The 19,791-nt window shown below is 38.3% G+C and overlaps 1 protein-coding gene across 11 annotated transcripts in view; it reads left to right on the plus strand.

Moving 5' to 3' along the window:
- The window catches only part of CFAP46 (cilia and flagella associated protein 46), a 99,209-nt gene extending 79,425 nt beyond the window's left edge, over positions 1-19,784 (plus strand). For 8 of the 11 annotated variants that reach the window (XM_055798787.1, XM_055798802.1, XM_055798836.1 and 5 more), the window contains one exon: positions 332-1,340. In XM_055798787.1, the coding sequence (XP_055654762.1) occupies positions 332-468 (137 nt within the window). In that variant the 3' untranslated portion in view covers positions 469-1,340. Of the gene's footprint in view, positions 1-331; positions 1,341-6,919 lie in introns of those variants that run through there. The other 3 variants (XM_055798875.1, XR_008746301.1, XM_055798865.1) reach the window with 3 other exon arrangements.
- The last annotated feature ends 7 nt before the right edge of the window (positions 19,785-19,791 follow it).

Consider the following 19,791-nt stretch of genomic DNA (forward strand, 5'->3'; position numbering starts at 1 on the left):
AGTAAAACAATTTTTAATATACTGCTTATAAAATTACATAGATATTTTTCATTGTATAGAACTTACCTCTTAAAACAAGGGTAAATAAAATGAATTTTAGTTATAACTTCACTGTCATAGAATTGAACAGAGAAAGTTCAGATCAGAAGTGGTTTGTGTTTTTTCAGAAAATGCTTCTTGGATATAGTGGCAGTTATTATAAAAAGAATGTAAAAGAATGTAAAAGAACCACACATTAATCAAAGAGAAGATATGTTAAATTACTGCACTTAAAGCATTCTTATATTCAGTCACATTCAGAAATAATAATGTTTTTAAAATATTTTTATAGTGGAAGTGGATTCTCACAGCTCTTCAGGAGACAAAGCAGAAGAACAGACGATTTACACTTCCTCAAATCTTCCTGCAACTCATCCATCATTTTTAAATTGTGTGCTATATGGTTTACCGAATGTAATTATTATGTAATTGTGGCAGATTTTTCATACCAGGAATACCACTACACTGTGCATAGGGCACACTTTGCATTTAAAGGTGTGGCAGATACTTATTTCTGTATGGCCTAAGGAGAGGTGAGCTTAAGAAAACGTACATTTTGCTGATTGACTGATCTCTTTTTTCAGATGTAAACAGAAATTATTAGAATAAGTGTCAGGAAAATATCAAAGAACATATTGCAGTTAGTAGTCCAAAATTTTCTGAACTCAGCGAATCCCTTAAAAGGAGAATACTGACACATCTTAAAGGAAATTAGGCTAGTAATTTTGGGCATTGATGCAGGAGTGGAATTGGAATGTATCATTTTCAGTACTTCTATTTGGAAAAACTTTTCCTTGATGTATTTTATTTTTACATGGAAGATTTACCAGGAGCATATCTGAAAAATTTTCCAAGTCACCTTATTCTGAGATAATTGATTTTTAATTTTTTCATGGTTGTAGTTGTAGTTTAATTAGAAAACACGGTGGTATTAAATAAAATGTTTAATAAGCTTTGTTTTCCTCATTTCTCTGTAGTTTTCCTGAATAACACAGGAAGATATATTAAATTATTCCAAAATCCCAAATAAGATTATTACATGTTTAGATTTTGTAACATGCTTTGTTAATAAGCAATGCATTTTTAAAATACATATTTTAGAACCTTATTTGTAGTCATAACAGTAGAAATAAATGTAAATTAATTTAACACTTATGGAAAATACAAAGCTTTGATCATAGTTGCAACTAAAACCATTTCAAGAGTCTCTTCTTCTTTTTCCCAATAAAATGGTGATGGTCTGCTGCCTGTGATAAATTTTTTTGTGTTCCTGATAGAGCATTAAAATGGCACTGAAAATATACTGGTTTTGACTACGTGCTGTGCTATACTTAATTAGAACCTGGTAAGAGTTATACGGCTATATAGACCATAATTACAAAAACATGACATGCAAAATACTTCTTTTATGTACACAATAGAATATAAATGTGTACTTCTTTCCCCCTTGGTCTCACAATTTAATTAGATGACCTTATATGAACTGTAGCTGCTCTGTCAAGCTGTGTTCCATAACATGCATGATTTTTATTCCCTTTATACATAATTTTTTTCTTTATTTAGACATAGGACATATATTTTTTATGGCATGTATCAGGGCATTTGGTAACAATACAAATTCAGTAAAGAAGAGATCATAGACTGTACTTAAGTTGTTCAGCCTAAAAATTAAGGAATTAGTCAGTGTAAGATATTTTCAAGTCTCTGAACTTGCCATGTTTCACCAGATACTGGCCTGAGTCCCTTTCCCCAGGTTCTCACATTTATTTGTTTGTTTATTTTTAGGTCTTACCAGGTGCCTTTTCATTGCATCAGTATTAAGCAGCTGCTTTTTTAAAATCCCATGCATGGTATTTGGGAAGCTCAAGTATTTCCAAGTTTGAAGAAGAAATTATCTTGAATGAAGCAAATATCCACACTTGTTGTTCAGTACAGCAAATTTCCACAATATTGTTAATTTCTTTAATTATTTTCTAGATTAATGTCCACATCATTCTCCAGCACATTCATTGCTATGAAATTTTATTTCCCTGCTGTTAATGGCATTTTTTACCTGGAATGCCATCTTTCTAGTGCTGTCTCTTTACCTGTAACATAAAAGGCTTTGAAAAAAAATCCGTTCAGTGGGAATCATGAAGACTTGTCTGCCTTTCTACAGTTTTGATGAATTTATATTAACTTCCACCTTCTTGAAATAAGAAATTTAAAAAATAGTAAAATCCAGAAAAGTTTTGATGCTTCAGAAATGACAGTGTTGTTCTTTGAGAATAATACAGGATAAAAACTGCAAGATTGCAAAGGTTAGAAAAAAACATTGATACCCAGGTACAATGGGCTTCTTCAGGAGTTTACTACTGTGGTTTTATTTATGAAACTGATGGAAATAACTTAATCTACCAAAGGTTTTTCTCCAGAAATTTTCACATTTGTATCTGATACTTTAGCCCTAACTACATTGCAACAACCTCTGTCAGAAAGATGAATGAGTATGACCAAAAATTTCTTTACAGTCTGACAGCACTACTTTATCAGGAAACATCGATAAAGAATAATGGCCTTATCCAGGAAACTTCAGACCTGTAAGCTTTACTTGAGAGTAAGATGTTGGAAATAATAATCAGAGAAACCGTGGCAGAATACTTACAAATCAGCAATGGATGCTGCGTAAGTATAGTAAAAGTGGTGGCATACATAATTGCATAATATGTCTAATTGGCATTTCTGAGGCATTAAAAAATAATTGACTTAGGGCCATGAAGTGTAGTTATAACCAAATTGCCTGGGATATTAAGAGAGTATTCTCTGTATTACTGTGCTAAATATCAGTCAGTAAAATCATTAATAGTAGTAGGACTATAAGTAGATGATGATAACTGTACTTTAGGTGACAGTGGTTATGCAGTGACATAGGAAGGTGTCTAGTTCATTCCTTTCAGGAATTAGTACCAGAATAACATCTTGTCTTTCATCACATGTTTGTAGAATGTGCAGTGACAAGATTGTACAAAAGTCATCACTTGATGTATAGTAGAATTTGGAATGATTGCAAAAGAAAAAGAGCACAGCCTAACATCTTTTGTATTTCTTTTAAATTTACAATGGCAATTTAACAAAGTAGAAGAACCTTCTTCTTGTACAGAGGAGAGCTTCAGCAGCTCAGCTGATACAGGTTTAGAGTTCAGAACATTTGTCTGTTAAAGATAATAAATACAAATGGAACCAGGCAAAGAAAGGTTGAGAAGGAAAAGTTATGTTTCAGAAACTTGAGTTGAATAAGCAACTTAAAGCTTAGCATTTTCTGATATTCTTCAGACTGTGATTGAAATTTTAGGCAGAAGGACTCCTCTGTGAGGACAATTTTGAGTTTTAATTAGGAAACATAAAAAGACCCCGCTTTAGAGTTAATGATAAATGCACTGTAATATGCCTAATGAGTCTCTGAATTTTAGAAGCAAATTAAGTCCTAAATTTGCATCTTTGTCACAGACACAAACATTTTCTTCAATTTAGAAGCTTTTGCAGAAATGTTACAGTTCTCACTTTAGAATTTCAGGGTCAGCCAACTCTGTTCCAAGAAATGGAACAAGACAGTTCAGGGCATATTCACCAGACCAAATTGAAATGTTTCCATTTGTTCTTGAGTCATTTGGCCATCAGCTGAGAATTATAAGGCGGTGCCTAGTCAGGCGGAGTCTGGAATTAGGGGAGAGAGTGGGAGTGAAAAAAATGAAAGAAAAATAGAGAGGTTCTCAGATGTCTTCTGTCATCATGGAATGAAAACCATGTCAGATTTCAAACAGACTGTGCAAAAGTTTGGGTAAACATCATCTGTGTTGAAGTCAAGGTTCAAAGTAAAACAAGAAAAAAAACAACAGAAAGTGAAGTGCTGTCATAGCAGATTATCTGGTCTAACAATAGCAAGCTTTCTCCCCGAAGAGTGAGTTGACACATGGTGGCAATGAAAGCAAAAGAAATGTTGTGTGCAGCACAGAAGGAGCAAAGAGAGCTATGTTTATCATGTAGTGGCCTGACATATGAGACCCTGAAGAGGAATCTTGACTTCAGATTGTTTGGAGAATTAAATAATAGCATAGTTAGACATACTGAAGGTCTTCATTCTTTAACATTGAATATGAAATGAGTTAACCAAAATCTCTAGCTGCAGATACAGAAATGGAATTAAGACTGTTGATTTCATGTAAGGTTTTGTATAGAAAGAGTACTCCCTAGTAACTGCACTAGAAATAGTCATGATGAAATGCTGATGTGATTATTTTAAACGATTCATTAAATACACACAAATAGCAAATTCAAAAAGGTAAGGCCTAGTATTAATGTTGTATAAGTAGAATTGCAGAATTATTGAGTGGTTTCAGTTGGAAGGGACCTTGAAGACCACCCAGTCCCACCCCCCTGCCCTGGGCAGGGTCCCCTCCCCCCAGTCCAGGCTGCTCCCAGCCCCATCCAGCCTGGCCTTGAGCACTGCCAGGGATGGGGCACCCACAGCTGCTCTGGGCAGCCTGGGCCAGCGCCTCGCCGCCCTCACGGGGAACAATTTCTGCCTCACATCTCATCTACATCTCCCCTCTCTCAGTTTAAAACTGTTGCCCCTTGTTCTGTCACTACCGACCTTTGTAAAAGTCTGTCTTTCTTGCAAGACCCCTTTCTGTATTGAATGGTTGCAATTAGATCTCCTTGCACAGGGGAGATGTTCCAGCCCTTGGACCGTTTCCTTGGCCCTCCTCTGGACATATCTTTCTTGTACTGGGGACCCCTGAACTGGATTCAGTAATCCAGCCGGGGTCTCACAAAGGCAAGAAATTATTTTTATTCTATTAAGCAAGTAACTTTTTATTAAATAAAAAGCCAGTTTAAAATTAGGATTATTAAAAAATATTTTTCGACTTTTTGGAGGAATATTCTAGAGAATGCTGTCCATTTATTTGCGTATGAGCTCTTAATTTTAAGATATTATATATTGTTAAGCAACTTGGAGGAAAAAATCCACCTAACTAATGACCAAGGAATAAATTACAGTACATACAGCTTAGGACATATGAGCTCTCTACTAGAAAGACATTGGCACAAGCCCAAACAACAAGAATAAAAGCTTCTGAAAATATTTCATCTACGTGGCACCACATCGTTCCCTTGCACTGTTCCCATTCATAGAAGAAATATTAAACAGTTAGTGCTATTCCATGTATCAACGTCTTTAAAATAACTTTCTGAATTATGTCTCAGCAACATAACAAATCACATTATCAATTAGCTTTTATAACAGAAATGACATTTCATAATATATTTGAGCATGAAAAGAATTGGTCAGCTAAAATTTATGTAATCTAAAAAAGGTGAGGAGAAAAAAATCATGGTGAATTTATTGATAATATTCTAGGACAAGAACATCATTTGGATAGTAGGTAGCTGCCCAAGGAAAGTGTAGTTCTAAGTGGTCTGCAGGGGAGAACTGCAGCAGGTTTGCTACAAAATGATACAAAAAACCAACAAAAAAAGAGAAGCTCTGTCATTAATCCCTAGGGTAACTGCCCTGAAATTAAACTGCCATAAGCAGTCGTTCAGGATTTCTCATCACATATGTTACTTTCTCCAAAGCTAGGAGAGCTGGTCTTCTCAGTAAGTCTGTCTCCCTTGCTTGCAAAGGGATGTGGTAGAGCAGATGCCAAATCTTAGGAGCTGATGGCTGTGGGTATTTGTACAGAGGGAAATTAGAGCAGATTTGAGATGGTTGTAAAGATAATTCCCATGTCTATTTAAGCCCATTTGTCTGAGTTTGAACACTAATTTAATGGCTTTACAACCTGCTAAGCCTTCTTAAACTCTGCTTTTGCACACTGCATGACCTGAAAGCTATCCAAGAGTAAGATGTCAGATGGGAGCCAAGCATCCTATATGAATATAAATCCCTTCCTCTATATATTGTGGATGGAAGACCAGCTCAATGGCTGTAAAGCCATGAGGAACAGCTTTTTGTGGGTATTAATTCATGCCTCCAACTGAATTGTCTTTATATAGATACAATAATATGCATGGATTTTAAGAATGTAAAGTTAAAACTGAAGGTATGTGTATGTGCCCTGAAACATTTACCAGTCTGTGGAAGACAGTCATTGCTCATATAATGAGTAGATATTTGCCAGTGAGAGCAGAACATGGGTGGTCTGTCATGAACCTAGTAGGTACCATTTTCAAAAGCAGTAGTCACAAAAGTCTTCATTTACGTATAAAAAGAGAGTAAACAAATTTAATAAATTGCAGCTTTCCAGAGGGTTGCCTAAGACTTATGGTACCAAAAATAATTTTAGATCATCCTAATCTTACAAAAATGCAGTATGATATGTTCACAACATTTCTGGTATGTAAAATATCAATTACAATATTCCCTGAATCTTGCTATTATTATATATATGTAGATATTTAAAGATAATTAAGTGCTGTAATCACAGTAGTACATCTACCATAGAATGTATTCTTCCACTGTCAAGGGAGTATATGTACAGTAAGCCAGGGTTAAGTTCAGTACCATTGAGGCCTACAAAATGGAAGACCCCTTTCAGAAGTAAAGGCCTATATCCTCAGCTAAGAAGATACAAGAACTTAAAAGGGAAATAATCTTCAGCAGTCATAATCTTCAACCTTAATGCTTTGAGTCACCATCAGCAAAGGAAGGTGTTGTTAATAGAAATTGTACATAGTTGACTAGCTTTCTGAAAATTTTCAAACATGACATGCCCCTGTTTTCTTAGCTGTTCAGTTTGGTGGCAGTGTCCATTACTATGGGAAATATTTAGAGAAATATTCCTTTATTACTGAATTACGACTATGATTTATTTTTCCTCTATTTCATATAATGCTCCAGCCTGACAGGTGATGGCAGAAGAAGGTGAGAACTGGCAAGATGAAACTGAAAGTGAGATCAGCACTGAGTTCTGGTAGTACATTCTTTCCTATAACCAAATGTTGGTGACCTCTCACTTTTCCTGATGGGTCTCATGCTTGACATTTACCATTTGGAATTGTTAGGTGAAACTAGATGTCCACAAAGATGAACAGCTTTTGCAGAAATCTCCAGCAGGGCTGCACTAATTAGGAATTGGTGTTTATTTTCTGAACGTACATGTGCAAATATTTTCTATAATTCCTGTATTTCCCTCTAGCCTTTTCGATGACTTAATTTTTTTAAAGGCAGTAAAGTTACTGTCACAAGACAAGTTTCTTCCCAGAATGGATGGTTCAGACTTCTGTTCTTTATGGGCCTACTGTACCCATATTCAACAATTCAATGATTCGAGAGGTGATGTAACAACTTTTCCATGCTACTGGTGCACTGAAATAAACTAAAGATAAGGACACTGAAGTTAACTAAAACAGGTCCATCAATGTCTAAAATTCTTTTTAATTTTGGGTGTTTTTTTTTCTTATTTGCACAAGTATGTCAATAGTAGCTACACTGCAGTGAGAGCTGCAGCAAAAAAACCCACCCCAAACTGGGTTTTTACAAAGTGCAACTAATAATTTTCCTGGACAGTCATAAGCTGTACTGACTTACTTATGAAAATATTTCATACTATGGGTGTTCTACTCTCTGACTGGGTACCGGGTACTAGATCTTACTAATCATATCACAGTGACAGTGTCCACAATGCTTTTCTCTGTCTTCTTCTTCTGGTTAATGCCAACATTTTAAGAGATGGATCCCTGCTCACAGTTTGTCTTGATTAGCACAATGAAGGCATGATCACCGTCAGTAAGGGGAAATGGTTTCATACTGTAGGCCAGAAGTGTTCGTTTGGAGAACTGCTATGGATGGCATGGAGAACAAGCTCGGAAGTATAAAGTGAACTTGGTGAGAGAACAGTGACAATGGCAGCTGTAATCTGCAATATCCTGGAAGAGGAGTGTGCAGGGAAAAAGTTTGTGATGAAAACATTTAGTCTGTTCAGAGGAGACATCTTGACTGTTCTACTATTCTACTATTAATGAGCTTGTCTACTGAAGTTCTCAGCATTCTTGGAGCAGCCAGAACAGTCTGTTCTTCTACTGATGTGACAGGTACTTATTAATGACCTGTCAATACACTGTCAGAGAATTAACTAAGAGTTTCTATTGGAAGAAGAGAATGGGTTTCCAAAAATACGTGCAGTTCAGTCATGTCTTCAGAACTTATCTGGACTTGTAACTCTTGAACTAGCTTACAGAATATATGATAAGAATGATGTATGCTGCAGCTGAGGTGTGTAGATGGCTATCTGTCATCATCTGGTCAATCCTGATAGTGAGGTAGCAGCTAAATTGGAGATAGCAATAAGCATGATACTGGCATAGTATTTAATAGAGGAAAAACTATTCCACTACATGGTCACTGATCAGGACCCCAATGTCCCTTAGAAGTCATAAGAAATATCTAAACATACTGTCTTCATTATTGACTAATAATTCATAAAAGGCTAAAAGAAAATATCTTGGCTCTTGTAGGAGCTCTCACCTACCAAATCAGTGATACTCACATTTAGGAAATGTGATGACTCAGTTCAGAAAGGATTTGGCGAGAACAGTTCCATCTTTTCCATGCAGTTATCCCTGTCCAGCACAGTAATGCTTCCCAAATTCCCAGCACTGGACAGCTTTCATCACTACCGGAGGTAGAGTGCCATGAAATGATTTTTCAAGAAAGCAAGTAGATTCCTGCATTAGTGCATCGGTCACAATGTGTAAGAAATGTAAACTGGTACTCTCATTGTCATGTATAGCAACCACTACTTTTATGTCTTGCAAAAGTAAATGGAAGTGTTTTCTCTTGTCATTTTGCTTTAGCTAAGTAATTTTGAGTCTTGCTATTGTATTGTATGACACATTTTTGTCTGATGTCTGTCCTCTAGCTATTCCTGCTGGTGAGCTTCTCCCTGGAACCCAGAAATGTCAGATCAAGGCTCAGTTTCTATTTCTCAGTCTACGCAGTGTGTAATCTCCCCTGTTGCCAACACCTGAACATATAAGCCTTGGATGTTCACGACCCTACTGCAGTTGCAGGTACTCAGACTTCTTATCCTACTCACTAGCTAATGGAATGGAAAGTTTTAAGAGAAAACTTAAAACTTTCATATGAATGAAGTTCTTACTTGCTTACTAGTAAATGGAATTTTACTCATGTTCACACATGCCCACTCAGAACAGAGAGCACACCCACACAGAATACAGTTAGAAGTAGATTAATGAGAAGATAGAATAGATTGTGGGGATCAAGTGCCAGTCTCAGACAACATACTGACTAGCAGCCTGTTTACATGCAACTGACCCCCTCTAGCCCCTTTCCTCTCTATTTCCCTGCACCTGATAAATCTAGAGCCCTTCTTTTGCCCAGCTTTGGTTGTTCCTCTAAGCATCCCATGAGTCTTATCAATTCCCATAAACACCTTAAAACATCTCGTACTAGATTTTAGAACTCTCCAACTGCTTTTCCCTTGCATTCAATATTCTGCTGTAGGCAATGACCCCCTTCAGTCTCCAAGGCATACAGGAAGGGAGTTTCTCTCCTTGACCCATCTTGATGAGTTTCATCCCAGGGCAACCGGCTGACAGTCCTCCTTTGATAGCCCCAAGTGTAACAACCTGCTTGACTCCTCACACTGATCAGGTTACTAGAGTTCCTTTTCTGTTATTGTTCATCAGATCCTCACTGGGCCTTTTTGTTTATAATGATGAGCCTGTAAACTTACACTCTAAACATCACAGGTGCATTCTTTCTCCACTCAGCTGCTCCAGACGAGCTCAGATGGATAAAGATTTGCTGCGGTAGGTAGAGTGGGCACAGACTTCTTCAGCTGAGGAAGACCATACCATGGAGATACACTGTCAGTATTTTGCCTGTTGTGTGTCTGTTCTAGCAAAATGTGAACAACTTAACCATGTTCTTAATTTTTATCATATATGGAACAGAGACCGGTTTTGGCTTTTAAGTTTTAATGGCATCACTTTAGTGGCCACATGTAGTCTGTGTGGATGATGCTGAATCTGCAGCAGGAAAGTCAGAAATTAACCATGAAAGAACCTATGTAAATATCTGTGGAGATTTGGAGTAAGAGGTATCTATAATACACTTTATAGCTTTTTAAAAAACAGATAATGACTGAGTGAAGACCAGAAAGTTCCAGGGGAGTAGGACAGCATTCCTGGACCAAGGATATAAATCTTGTTAACGAGAAACTGGCAAGATAAAGAGGTGCTCTGGTGTCCTCAGATGACATATGACCATAAATGGATAAAAAGAGTAGTGGTACTACTCCCCAGACCACCACTGAAGACTCTCTGAGACCCCCATGCAAGCGTAAAAAACTTCTGCTGGCTCAGCAGTTCCCACTCAGGCACAGAAAACTCGGTTAGCTCAGCACAATAAATACATATTAGATAGGTGGAATTATTGGATTAGTTAGGTGGAGCTTTGTAACTTTTGTGTATAAAGATTTGATGAAGGATCCTAGTAGGTGTGCTTGATTTGTGTAAATACACTGAGCACCCTGTGCAGAATAAAACATCTCCACTCTAAACATACTTTGAGTGTGTTTCGAGTGTTCTCTTGCAAACAGGCAACATGGACACCAGATGGTTGAGAGGTATTTCACCTGTAAGGACTTGTACCTTCCTGTGTGTTCAGTGACAGGGCTGCACATGCAACTAGGTGCACACATTATACATGCAGATAAAGGCAAGTCCACTGTCTTGCCGTCTTCCAAAACAGCATGGAAGCCAACACTGAGGCATTTGTATCTCTATGAAGTATTTATACACTGATGGCTTTCTTGACACAAAAGAATATGTTATATTTTCAGGTCCAGGCAGAGACAGAACTTAAGCAGTGCTATTCCCATAAGTGACAGAGATCTTAATTTTGCTCTTTTGGTATAGTCACAATGGAGCAGTGTCAATGTTTGTACCAGATACTGGCTTCTGTGCTGTTTTTATAGGTATTTTTCTTTCTCCTCCAACAGAGTCCATTAGTATTTGTCCTGAATGACATTGACTTTTATTCCATCTGAAAATACCTATTTAGCATTTTTTGGTTATTAGTATTGCAGGTACGGACATTGGAAACCTAAATGGTATGTATATTGAAATAAATTTGCACTGGAGTTCTACAAGCCTTTCTGCTTCTTCATCAGTGTGATTCAAGGGACATGGCCTACAGCTGTACTCAATCAAACAGGGCTATGTTCGCCAATATAATCTAATTGTTTGACATTTTTATAGCAATTCATTGAGACTAAAGAGAGATGACTACATTAATATCTGGATGCAGCTAGATAATAGCTGAGCTAAAACTGATGTGCCAAATTACTGAAAGGCTCTTAAATTCTCTTACAGATTTTAACTCTTTGTGACAAAGGAAAAAGGCTTCATTATAAATGTAATAAAGAGAAAGAATAGTACAATTTATAATACAAAGTATTTTAATAAAGAACGCTATCATAAATTTTCTAAGAATCTTCTCTTCACTAATCATTTACAAATTATATTTCTCAATAATTGAGATGGGAATTATTGTTAATGTTCATGACTGTTTTCTTGGATAATCATTTTCACTGAGGTCAAAATTAAACAGAAAAGGTTTTAGCTGATGGATATGTATTTTATTCCTCCAGCTAGCCTGTGAACAAACTTGTCTGCCCTGCATACATCTGCAGGAACAGTCAGGTTGGAATAGTGGTAGAGGAGTATGATGGAGACTGAAAGCATATGTAAATGCTGGACCTGCTTAGGCTGAGACAAATCATCTCATCTCACTGAAGGATCCCATCAAAACCCTCCCTCCTTTATAAGTGTATTTGTTATGAGAAAAGGTCTCCTCTGAGTGGTGTCACAGATTTGCAGGTAAGAGCAAGCTGAAGGAGACCATCAGGAGTGGTTTATTTTGGGGGTTTTGGTCTGAGCCTGGAGAAGAAGTGAATGGAAGAGAAAGCAGGAAAGAAAAAGTGGGAATTAATATTGCAGCTAAAGCCAGAAACATGCAGAAATGTGTTTATCAAACTTGGTTTGATTGCTAATTGCCTTTTTGCTTTCAGAGCCCTTGTCAATAGAGACTCAGTGTAGGCAAGGACAAGGTCTCATTATTCAAAAGTGGAAACTCTTGACATGTGATCAAGTGCATTTTTACCAAAAAACAAGGTAAAAATATCTGCAAAAGGAGCAACCTGATTATCATAAGATGCAAATGGATGAATTAGGGGTTAATTTCCATCTCCCCTACTTCAGAGCTATGCTGGAATAATGATGCTTATGATGAACTTTTGGTAGAGCTGGTCCTTAATAAGAATCTGCCCTTCTCCATGCCCTTTCACTTTCAGCGGGTAGTATCTCCTGTATCAGGGCTCTGCAGTTACATGTCATTTTAGGAGAACCAAAATCTGCATATTAAGATATATGTATCTTCAGAAAGCAGTAGTGACTCAATAGAGAAGCTGTGGTTTGTTGCCAGAGCAAAAACATGAAAACTTTTTAAAGTGCACCAGCACATCATTCAGTGGTCAAGCCCTTGCCTTCTTCCCTGCTGGCGGGTGGGGAGGTGAGTTTATCTTGTGGCTTTTTAAAATGTACCCTTCCTGTAGATTTGAGGCTATGGAAAATAGCCTGGATCATTTACTTTTAAACCTCAGCATTTTATCTCTTACTGAAATACTTGATTTTGAAAGCTGAACACCTGCCTGCTGATGGGAAGTAGTGAATTCCTTATTTTGCTTTGCTCGTGTAGGCAGCTTTTGCTTAACATATTAAACTGTTTTTATCTCAACCCACAAGTTGTTTTCCTCACTTCTGGTTCTCTCCCCTGCGTCTGGGGGGAGTGAGCAAGCAGCTGTGTGGGGCTGAGCTGCTGCCTGGGGTTAAGCCACACCACCATGCCAAAATTCTGCCAGGAACTTGGTTTTGTTTCTCAAGAATATACAGCCTTGAGAACAGAATTGTACTTTTTTTTTTTTTTTTTCCTTTTACAAGGAAGGGCTGGCACAACTATAAATGCAGAGCACCTGTGGTGGGCCACTGCAGAAGACATTGTAACCGCGAGATTGGGATTTCAAGCAGAACCTAGGCAGAGTGTAACCACAGCCCTTGGCTGTAGAGGCCCCTTTGTTAGCACGGGTGACCTGCTCTATAACCTGAGCACATGCTGTGGTGTTAGTATACACTGCCCTTAACAATACCACCTGTATGTGGTGCTTGTAAGAGCTCATTTCTATGGAGATGTGGAAGAGTGTAACGCTCTCAGTGAATCTAGGTGAGCCTGCTAGAAAGTTCAGCGTTGTACAGGTATACTTGGAAGAGTACCATAAAGGTGTGACGAACAGCAAGGTTGGAACACCTCATCACGGATGGGTTGTCAGCAGCCGTGATCTGCAAGGAGGGTCTCATTCCATGCTGAAACAGCTGGGGTTCCCAGCTTCAGAAGGGTCCTAAGATCACTATTACCTTTTCCATAATTTCTGTTTTTCACTCAGTAAACCGTTTACCTCGCCTTGATTGTCAGTGCCTTTCAGACCAAAGGAACCGGCGTGACCATGACCATAACACAACAGTAGCTCTTACGGCAACCATAATTTATATTTTTAAAAAATGCTATTTCCATTATAAGCAAGCAAATTGATGGATTATTGCTGATGTTTTTAAGCAAAAACACAAAGTAATTATCCCCCAATGTCATGGAAGATTTATAGGAAGAGCAGTTATTTTGTCTAGGTTGACATCATTAAAATGTAATAAACGAACACGAAGCAGAAGAATGGTGTAGTGTTAGGTTGCTAATTTTGCAAACTGTACATAATGCTATAAAACATTTTTTAGAAAAGAGATGTGATTTCTAGGCATACTCTTGCTAGCAGAACAAAACTTCAAGGGCACAAGGCTGTTGGTCGACGATCAAGTGTGAGCACATTGACTTTGGCAGCATTCACACCTTTTAGTCATGAAATCTTACGATCTTTAACACCGTTCATTGCATAACCTACTTTTTGTATACAGTAAAATATTCATGCTATGCTCTTACCACATAATGCAAGAGTTCTCTCTTAAGTCACTGTGTGTAACTCAAATAAAAAGAGCCCACCTCCCACCCCTTTTTTTACTTGTAGTTCTGAAAGCTTTTGAATTGTTTTACATTGAAAGGCTTAACAACCAACTTCGGGGAACTCTATAAGACTGTCTCAGGGCTAATATTGTTTGGTTGGACTACTACCAATGCATCAGGTTGTTCACATGTTTTAAAAAGTGCCCTCTGAGTTATCCTCCTCCTGAAAAGCACTACTGAAGATGTTTTACATGAAAACTCACGCTGATTCTATTATTCCTTGTTTATATCAGAAAGGGGAACCTCTCATAGAGACAGCTTCTCACTAGAGACAGGGAATGTTAATGCTGAAGAATTGGTAAACATTTATAAAAAAAATTTGTCCATACATGCAGAAGATAAGAACCAATGCCTTGTTCAAGAAGATGGCTTTGCCCATGGTTATGAGAGTACTCATGTTAATAACCCCCAAAAAATCTGGCCCTTAACAGAAAATACTTGTGAGGACCTGAAAAATGGACAATCAGAAATACTGCTGACACCCTGTGTTTTATGTGAATGATTGATTAATTGTTGTTCAACATAGGCTTTGCTTTATTGAAAGAAAACATTTGTGATGCCTCTGTGGTCCTATTAAGACTAATTAATTCCTTCTCCAAATGAAATGAAGACTAATTAGACTGTAATATTGATTTCCTATTTGTCCAGAACCACTAATTTTCATATCACCCTGTTGCAGCTTACATTTTTATGTCTGTGCTTGCTGCATGTCAGAGTGTTTATCTAATAGAGTGGCAAAATGATACAAGACAACCATAAATGTAATCCATTAAAGTGTGCTGGAGGGGCTGGTGCTAAAGGAGTACAGTTCCGATCTTGACAGTGGTAGTTGGGCCCTGGGCTACACGTGGAATGAGACAGGAACTGTTTCTCCATAAAGAATCAAGAAAGAACTTCACATTAGGAGCACAGGTTTAGATGATGAACCCTTGTGTGTCACTTAGATCCTGCTCGGGTGTTTTTCAGTATATTTACTTAAATTATGAACTTCACTGTTGTAAATAAACTACTGATACCTTCATGCTGTTCCTAATATACTATGAAGAAAAGCTTGCTTACGCCTATTTCTTTCATATGCTTTCTTTACCTCTTCAATTTATCCTGCTTCTCTGCTTCATCCTTTTGACAATGCAAAAATGGTTCTCTCCAGAAAGCTGCTGGGTGCACTGCACTCAGCATCACCTTGTGTCTTTGACACTCGTGCAAGTTGGTGGCAAGTCATCTACCACATTCTACCTCTATGGCTCAGATTACACCCCCTCTCTCAGGCTTTCACATGTTTCAGCCTGATAAATTGCTTATCAGGAAATGCCTGTTAACATCTATAAACCTAGCTCTCCAGATTATGTTTCCCACTTGTTTTGTGGTACTAATTACATCCATCCTAACATCCCGCACTGCATCTCAGACTGCTAAACATTGTTTTCCTTACAAGTCCTTGACCAGTCACTAAGGGCATGAGGCTTTCTCCGTAGCTCACCACCCTCTTAGTTAAATCCACTTTTTCCTGCATAACCTAAGCAAATGCCTCCACTCCTGTGGGTTCCTCTACTGTCCTCACTAACAGCATGCAAATCTGTTGGTAGTAGAAATAGCTTTTTATTTCTAATGTGTCTCTATCCTTCCCAGTCCTGTGTTTTATCCAGCCTTTGTTTCTGAATGTGTCATAATTATTTTCAAAATTGTGTGTCCGAAACTGTATGATAACCTCTAAGATTTGCACAGCTGCAGCTGCTGCTTTCTTTCTCCCACAAGCCTGTTAACAACAATGAAAAAACTGTCTCCTCTGACCTGGGGAACCATCTTTGTTTCACTTTGGCACAAATATTCTGGCCATGGCTGAAATTATTATTATTGTTGTTATTATTGTTATTATTACTATTATTATTATATCTAATCTTGTTTTTTCCTCTGGCCACTACTACTGTGTTGCCTTATCTTATGTAACCATGCAGTCTATTATATTTTAGTCATACTCCTTTGACATCCACACTACCTATTGCAGTGCATGCAAGAGTCTCTATAATTCTGTCCTAACTGCTCCTCATTTGTTGTTACCCCTGTCGCTGAGTGCAAGTGTAACCATCTTTAACACAATTTAATTTGCTTTTTTAGAATTATCTGCCATCATCTTCAGTGCCATTTTGGATCCATACAATGCTTCTCTAAATTTGAGTTGACTGTGAAGCCTGTGAACACTTTTTATCTTCTGTATGTCTAAATACTACTGTCAGACCTGTTCTTAACGACCTGAATAACAGCAGAACAGTTGATTGCAATCCATAAGAAACTGGCTAAAATTGCTTTCATTTTGAAAACTGACACTTCGACAAAGACTTCTCTGTGAAAAGTATACTGCCACTGCTTTATGAGCCATCCAGAGAACAGCAACAATATGAAGCTTCTAATAATGTATAGGAAAACAGGATTTTTTCCCATGTTTTGATATTATCTTCCATACTTAGTAACCAAAAAGTACACAAAAGTGCTGCAGTTTCTAAAAAAAATTTAAATTTTTTTTTTCTAAAAGTCAATCCCCAAAAGTTATCTCAAAACTGTTTCCCATGAAAAAAAACTTACATAACAATTGGTTTTGCACCAAAACCAAAATCATGTTTGAACTTTTGACTGTGAAGGTATTGGGGTGGCTGTTGCAGGGGTGCTGCAGGTAGATAGGCACTGTGGGCTCTTGCACCTGACTTGGGGAGAAAATCGTGCCTTCTCTTTCTAGTACTTGCTTATGACCAGGCAAAAGGAAACAGGGCTTAATGTCATGGCTTTTCAGTCTATTCCTGTATGTTCTTTCATTCTGAGGATTCCTGTTTTTTCCCTGTTGTGCTGCAGTTCTCCCTTTTCATCATAAAAGTGCCAAGGTTATTTGACTGCCCTGTAGCTGACAGGTAAGCACTGCCACGACACTCCTTTATGAATACTCTCCCCCATAATTTTTGAGCGCAGTCATTCGACACCTGATGTCAGACTATCCACCCCCCCATGCACAATGGTAGTGTGCCCCACGGCTAACCTCACACTGATACTAGTGTATTCAGTGGGTGTGTTTCCATTGTTGTTAGTTGAAGATGCTGTCTTTTACTATCTTTACAAACTGGTGTCCTTAATTAATTTACAGGTGCAAACCAACTTTTCCTTGGTGAAACAGTCTAAAAAGCTCACCGCTTCATCATAAGTGACTTACATTAAGGATGATAATAGCCAGTTATCAGATGGTGAATCTGATATTGACTTGCTATTTTCTAAGGTTTTCCATGCATTTTTACATTGTGTTTTTCTTTGCCATTACTTAAGGTTTGATGCTTTATTTTGTACTACAGAGCTATACTCTATATATCCTCACCTTCTCAGGAGATAAAGTAATTGTTTCTTTTAATTAAAGACTAACACTTCTGCCAATTCTTCATGATTTAATACATCCAGCACCATTAACATGTGATTAACCTAGGTCAACATATTCTTCAAAGAGAAATTCTGAGTCTTCAATGCAAGAATTTTTGCCTTCAAATCATACCTTACTGTTTTAACAGACTGATGAGCACAAAAATATGCATACAAATAATAACTGAATACCTTACCTTACCTTACTGCATCACAGTATTTCCAAAACATTTTAAAGAGGCATGTACATCTATTCACTTTTCTGTTCTAGATCACAAAGGATTAATGGTAAAGGGTATGGATCATGAAAGGATGTGGCTATCAGAATGAAGTTCATAATCTGGGTTTAAGATCAAGCACTGCAAAAGTTCAAGCCCAGTGAGGCCAGAATTATACTGTAAAAGACAATCACCTCATGAAATTTTGTGAGATTAATACAAAGACCATGGATGTCTTACACATTCTCACATGTGCAGCTTATTTGTAAAGTCCCCTCTTTGGATCTTAACATTTCAAATTTATACCAGGGCATTTGAATGTGAACAATCCTTTTACCCAGAAAAAATAAAAATTATAAAATTCTGATTAATTTTGAGTCCAGGATGAGTTAAGAAGAAAATTGCAGTGTATAAAAATTTCTTATTAAATATTAGGTTCTCGAAATGTTACAAATTACTTCTCTACATCTTGCAACTAAATTTCTCTAAGAAAGGGAATTGTCAAATAGCAACACAGCTTGACACCTCCAGGGTATGGGATGGTGGGGCCTGGATGGCATGGTCATGGCTACCCCTTGTGGGAAATGTTAAAAGGTACCCAACAACATGACATTCCTACAGCGCCCACTGGCTTGCACCATCAAAGGGAGCATGGTAGAGTTACCCAGACTGCCTAAATAAAGGGAGCCCCTGGATGCTCCCCAGGCATTACTTGTTCAGCAGCACCTTTGTCCTGATGCCTTGCCCTTTGCTGGAGACCACGTCCATGCCTTGTGGTGGCATGGCAGCAGCTATCACTGGGCAAGGAAAACTCACAATGACACAGATAACGCTTCTGAAGCAATGCTATAGGTACCCATCCTGTGCTCCCCATATCCTCATTCTCTCTAGCAAGTGACTCCAGTAGCTCAGTTGGATGACTTCATGTCAGTCCTGCCCTCCAGCCTTGCAGTCATCCTGCTTGGACTCCAACTGCAGGAGCTACCCTGCACTTCATGTGTGCTTCACCCCTTTCATGGTCAACTGTTGCTTCCTAACTTTTATTCTGCAAAGGACATGTAGAAAAGGTCCGAAGAGCTATGTCATGCTTTTATAAGATGCAAACCAAAGACCATGACTGGGGCCCTTTGCACTCATCGCTCTCTTATGAGAGCAATGGGGAGTTGGGTAAAGGGGAAAAAGAGCAGGGCCAAAGAAACGACCACTTGGAGTGTTAAAGGAAAGCTTTACAGAAATGCGCTTGATGAAGGGATCACATTTTACCTATGCCCTTACAAAGGGTCTATTAAAAGCAAGATTGTATTTGATGAAAAAAATACATCATCAGTAATTACCTAAAGCAGGTACGCATAGTTACCTGTTCTAACATGTTTGTCTTGGATGTCTGATGATACACTGTTGCCTCCCCCTGCCAAGCTCCACTTTGCTTTAGAGGCGAGGTTTGCAGATGGCTGGACCCCCTCCCCAAACACATCGCCATGAGAAGGCTGGTGATGGGAAGGAGGAATGAAGAGCTCACGCTTTCTCCCACATGTTACTGTCATTGTTGCTTCAATGTTTAGACTGCCTTCACAGACCTACAGCAAAACACGCCAGAAAGCCAGGGCTGTGCAGAAATAGGGGGGCTGCACTACCTGTACATCCATCAGTGTGCATGCTGCACAGGGACACAAGCAGGAACTGGCCAAGCAGTCCATGTGGTCATGCCAAGAGCAGGACCATGCTGACCATGCCTGTCCCTCCACCCATGGCAGGGACCTGCCACTTTTGTCTTCTCTTGAGCATAAGAAATATAAAGAAATCAGCCTCTGCAAGATACCAGGGTTTCAGGCTATGTTTTGTCCTGGGTTTCTGCATTACCTTTCCCCGATCCACCAATATCCCCACCTACTGCAGGAATGGTTTTTGACTTCCAGCTCAGCAAGGTACTGCCCTGGGATGAGGTTTGATCCCAGATATCCTGTCATCACTTTTCAGGGCAATATAGTTTTTCAAACTGTAACTTTACAA

Source organism: Falco peregrinus, chromosome 1 (assembly GCF_023634155.1).
Source record: "Falco peregrinus isolate bFalPer1 chromosome 1, bFalPer1.pri, whole genome shotgun sequence".
NCBI classification, from domain to species: Eukaryota; Metazoa; Chordata; class Aves; order Falconiformes; family Falconidae; genus Falco; species Falco peregrinus.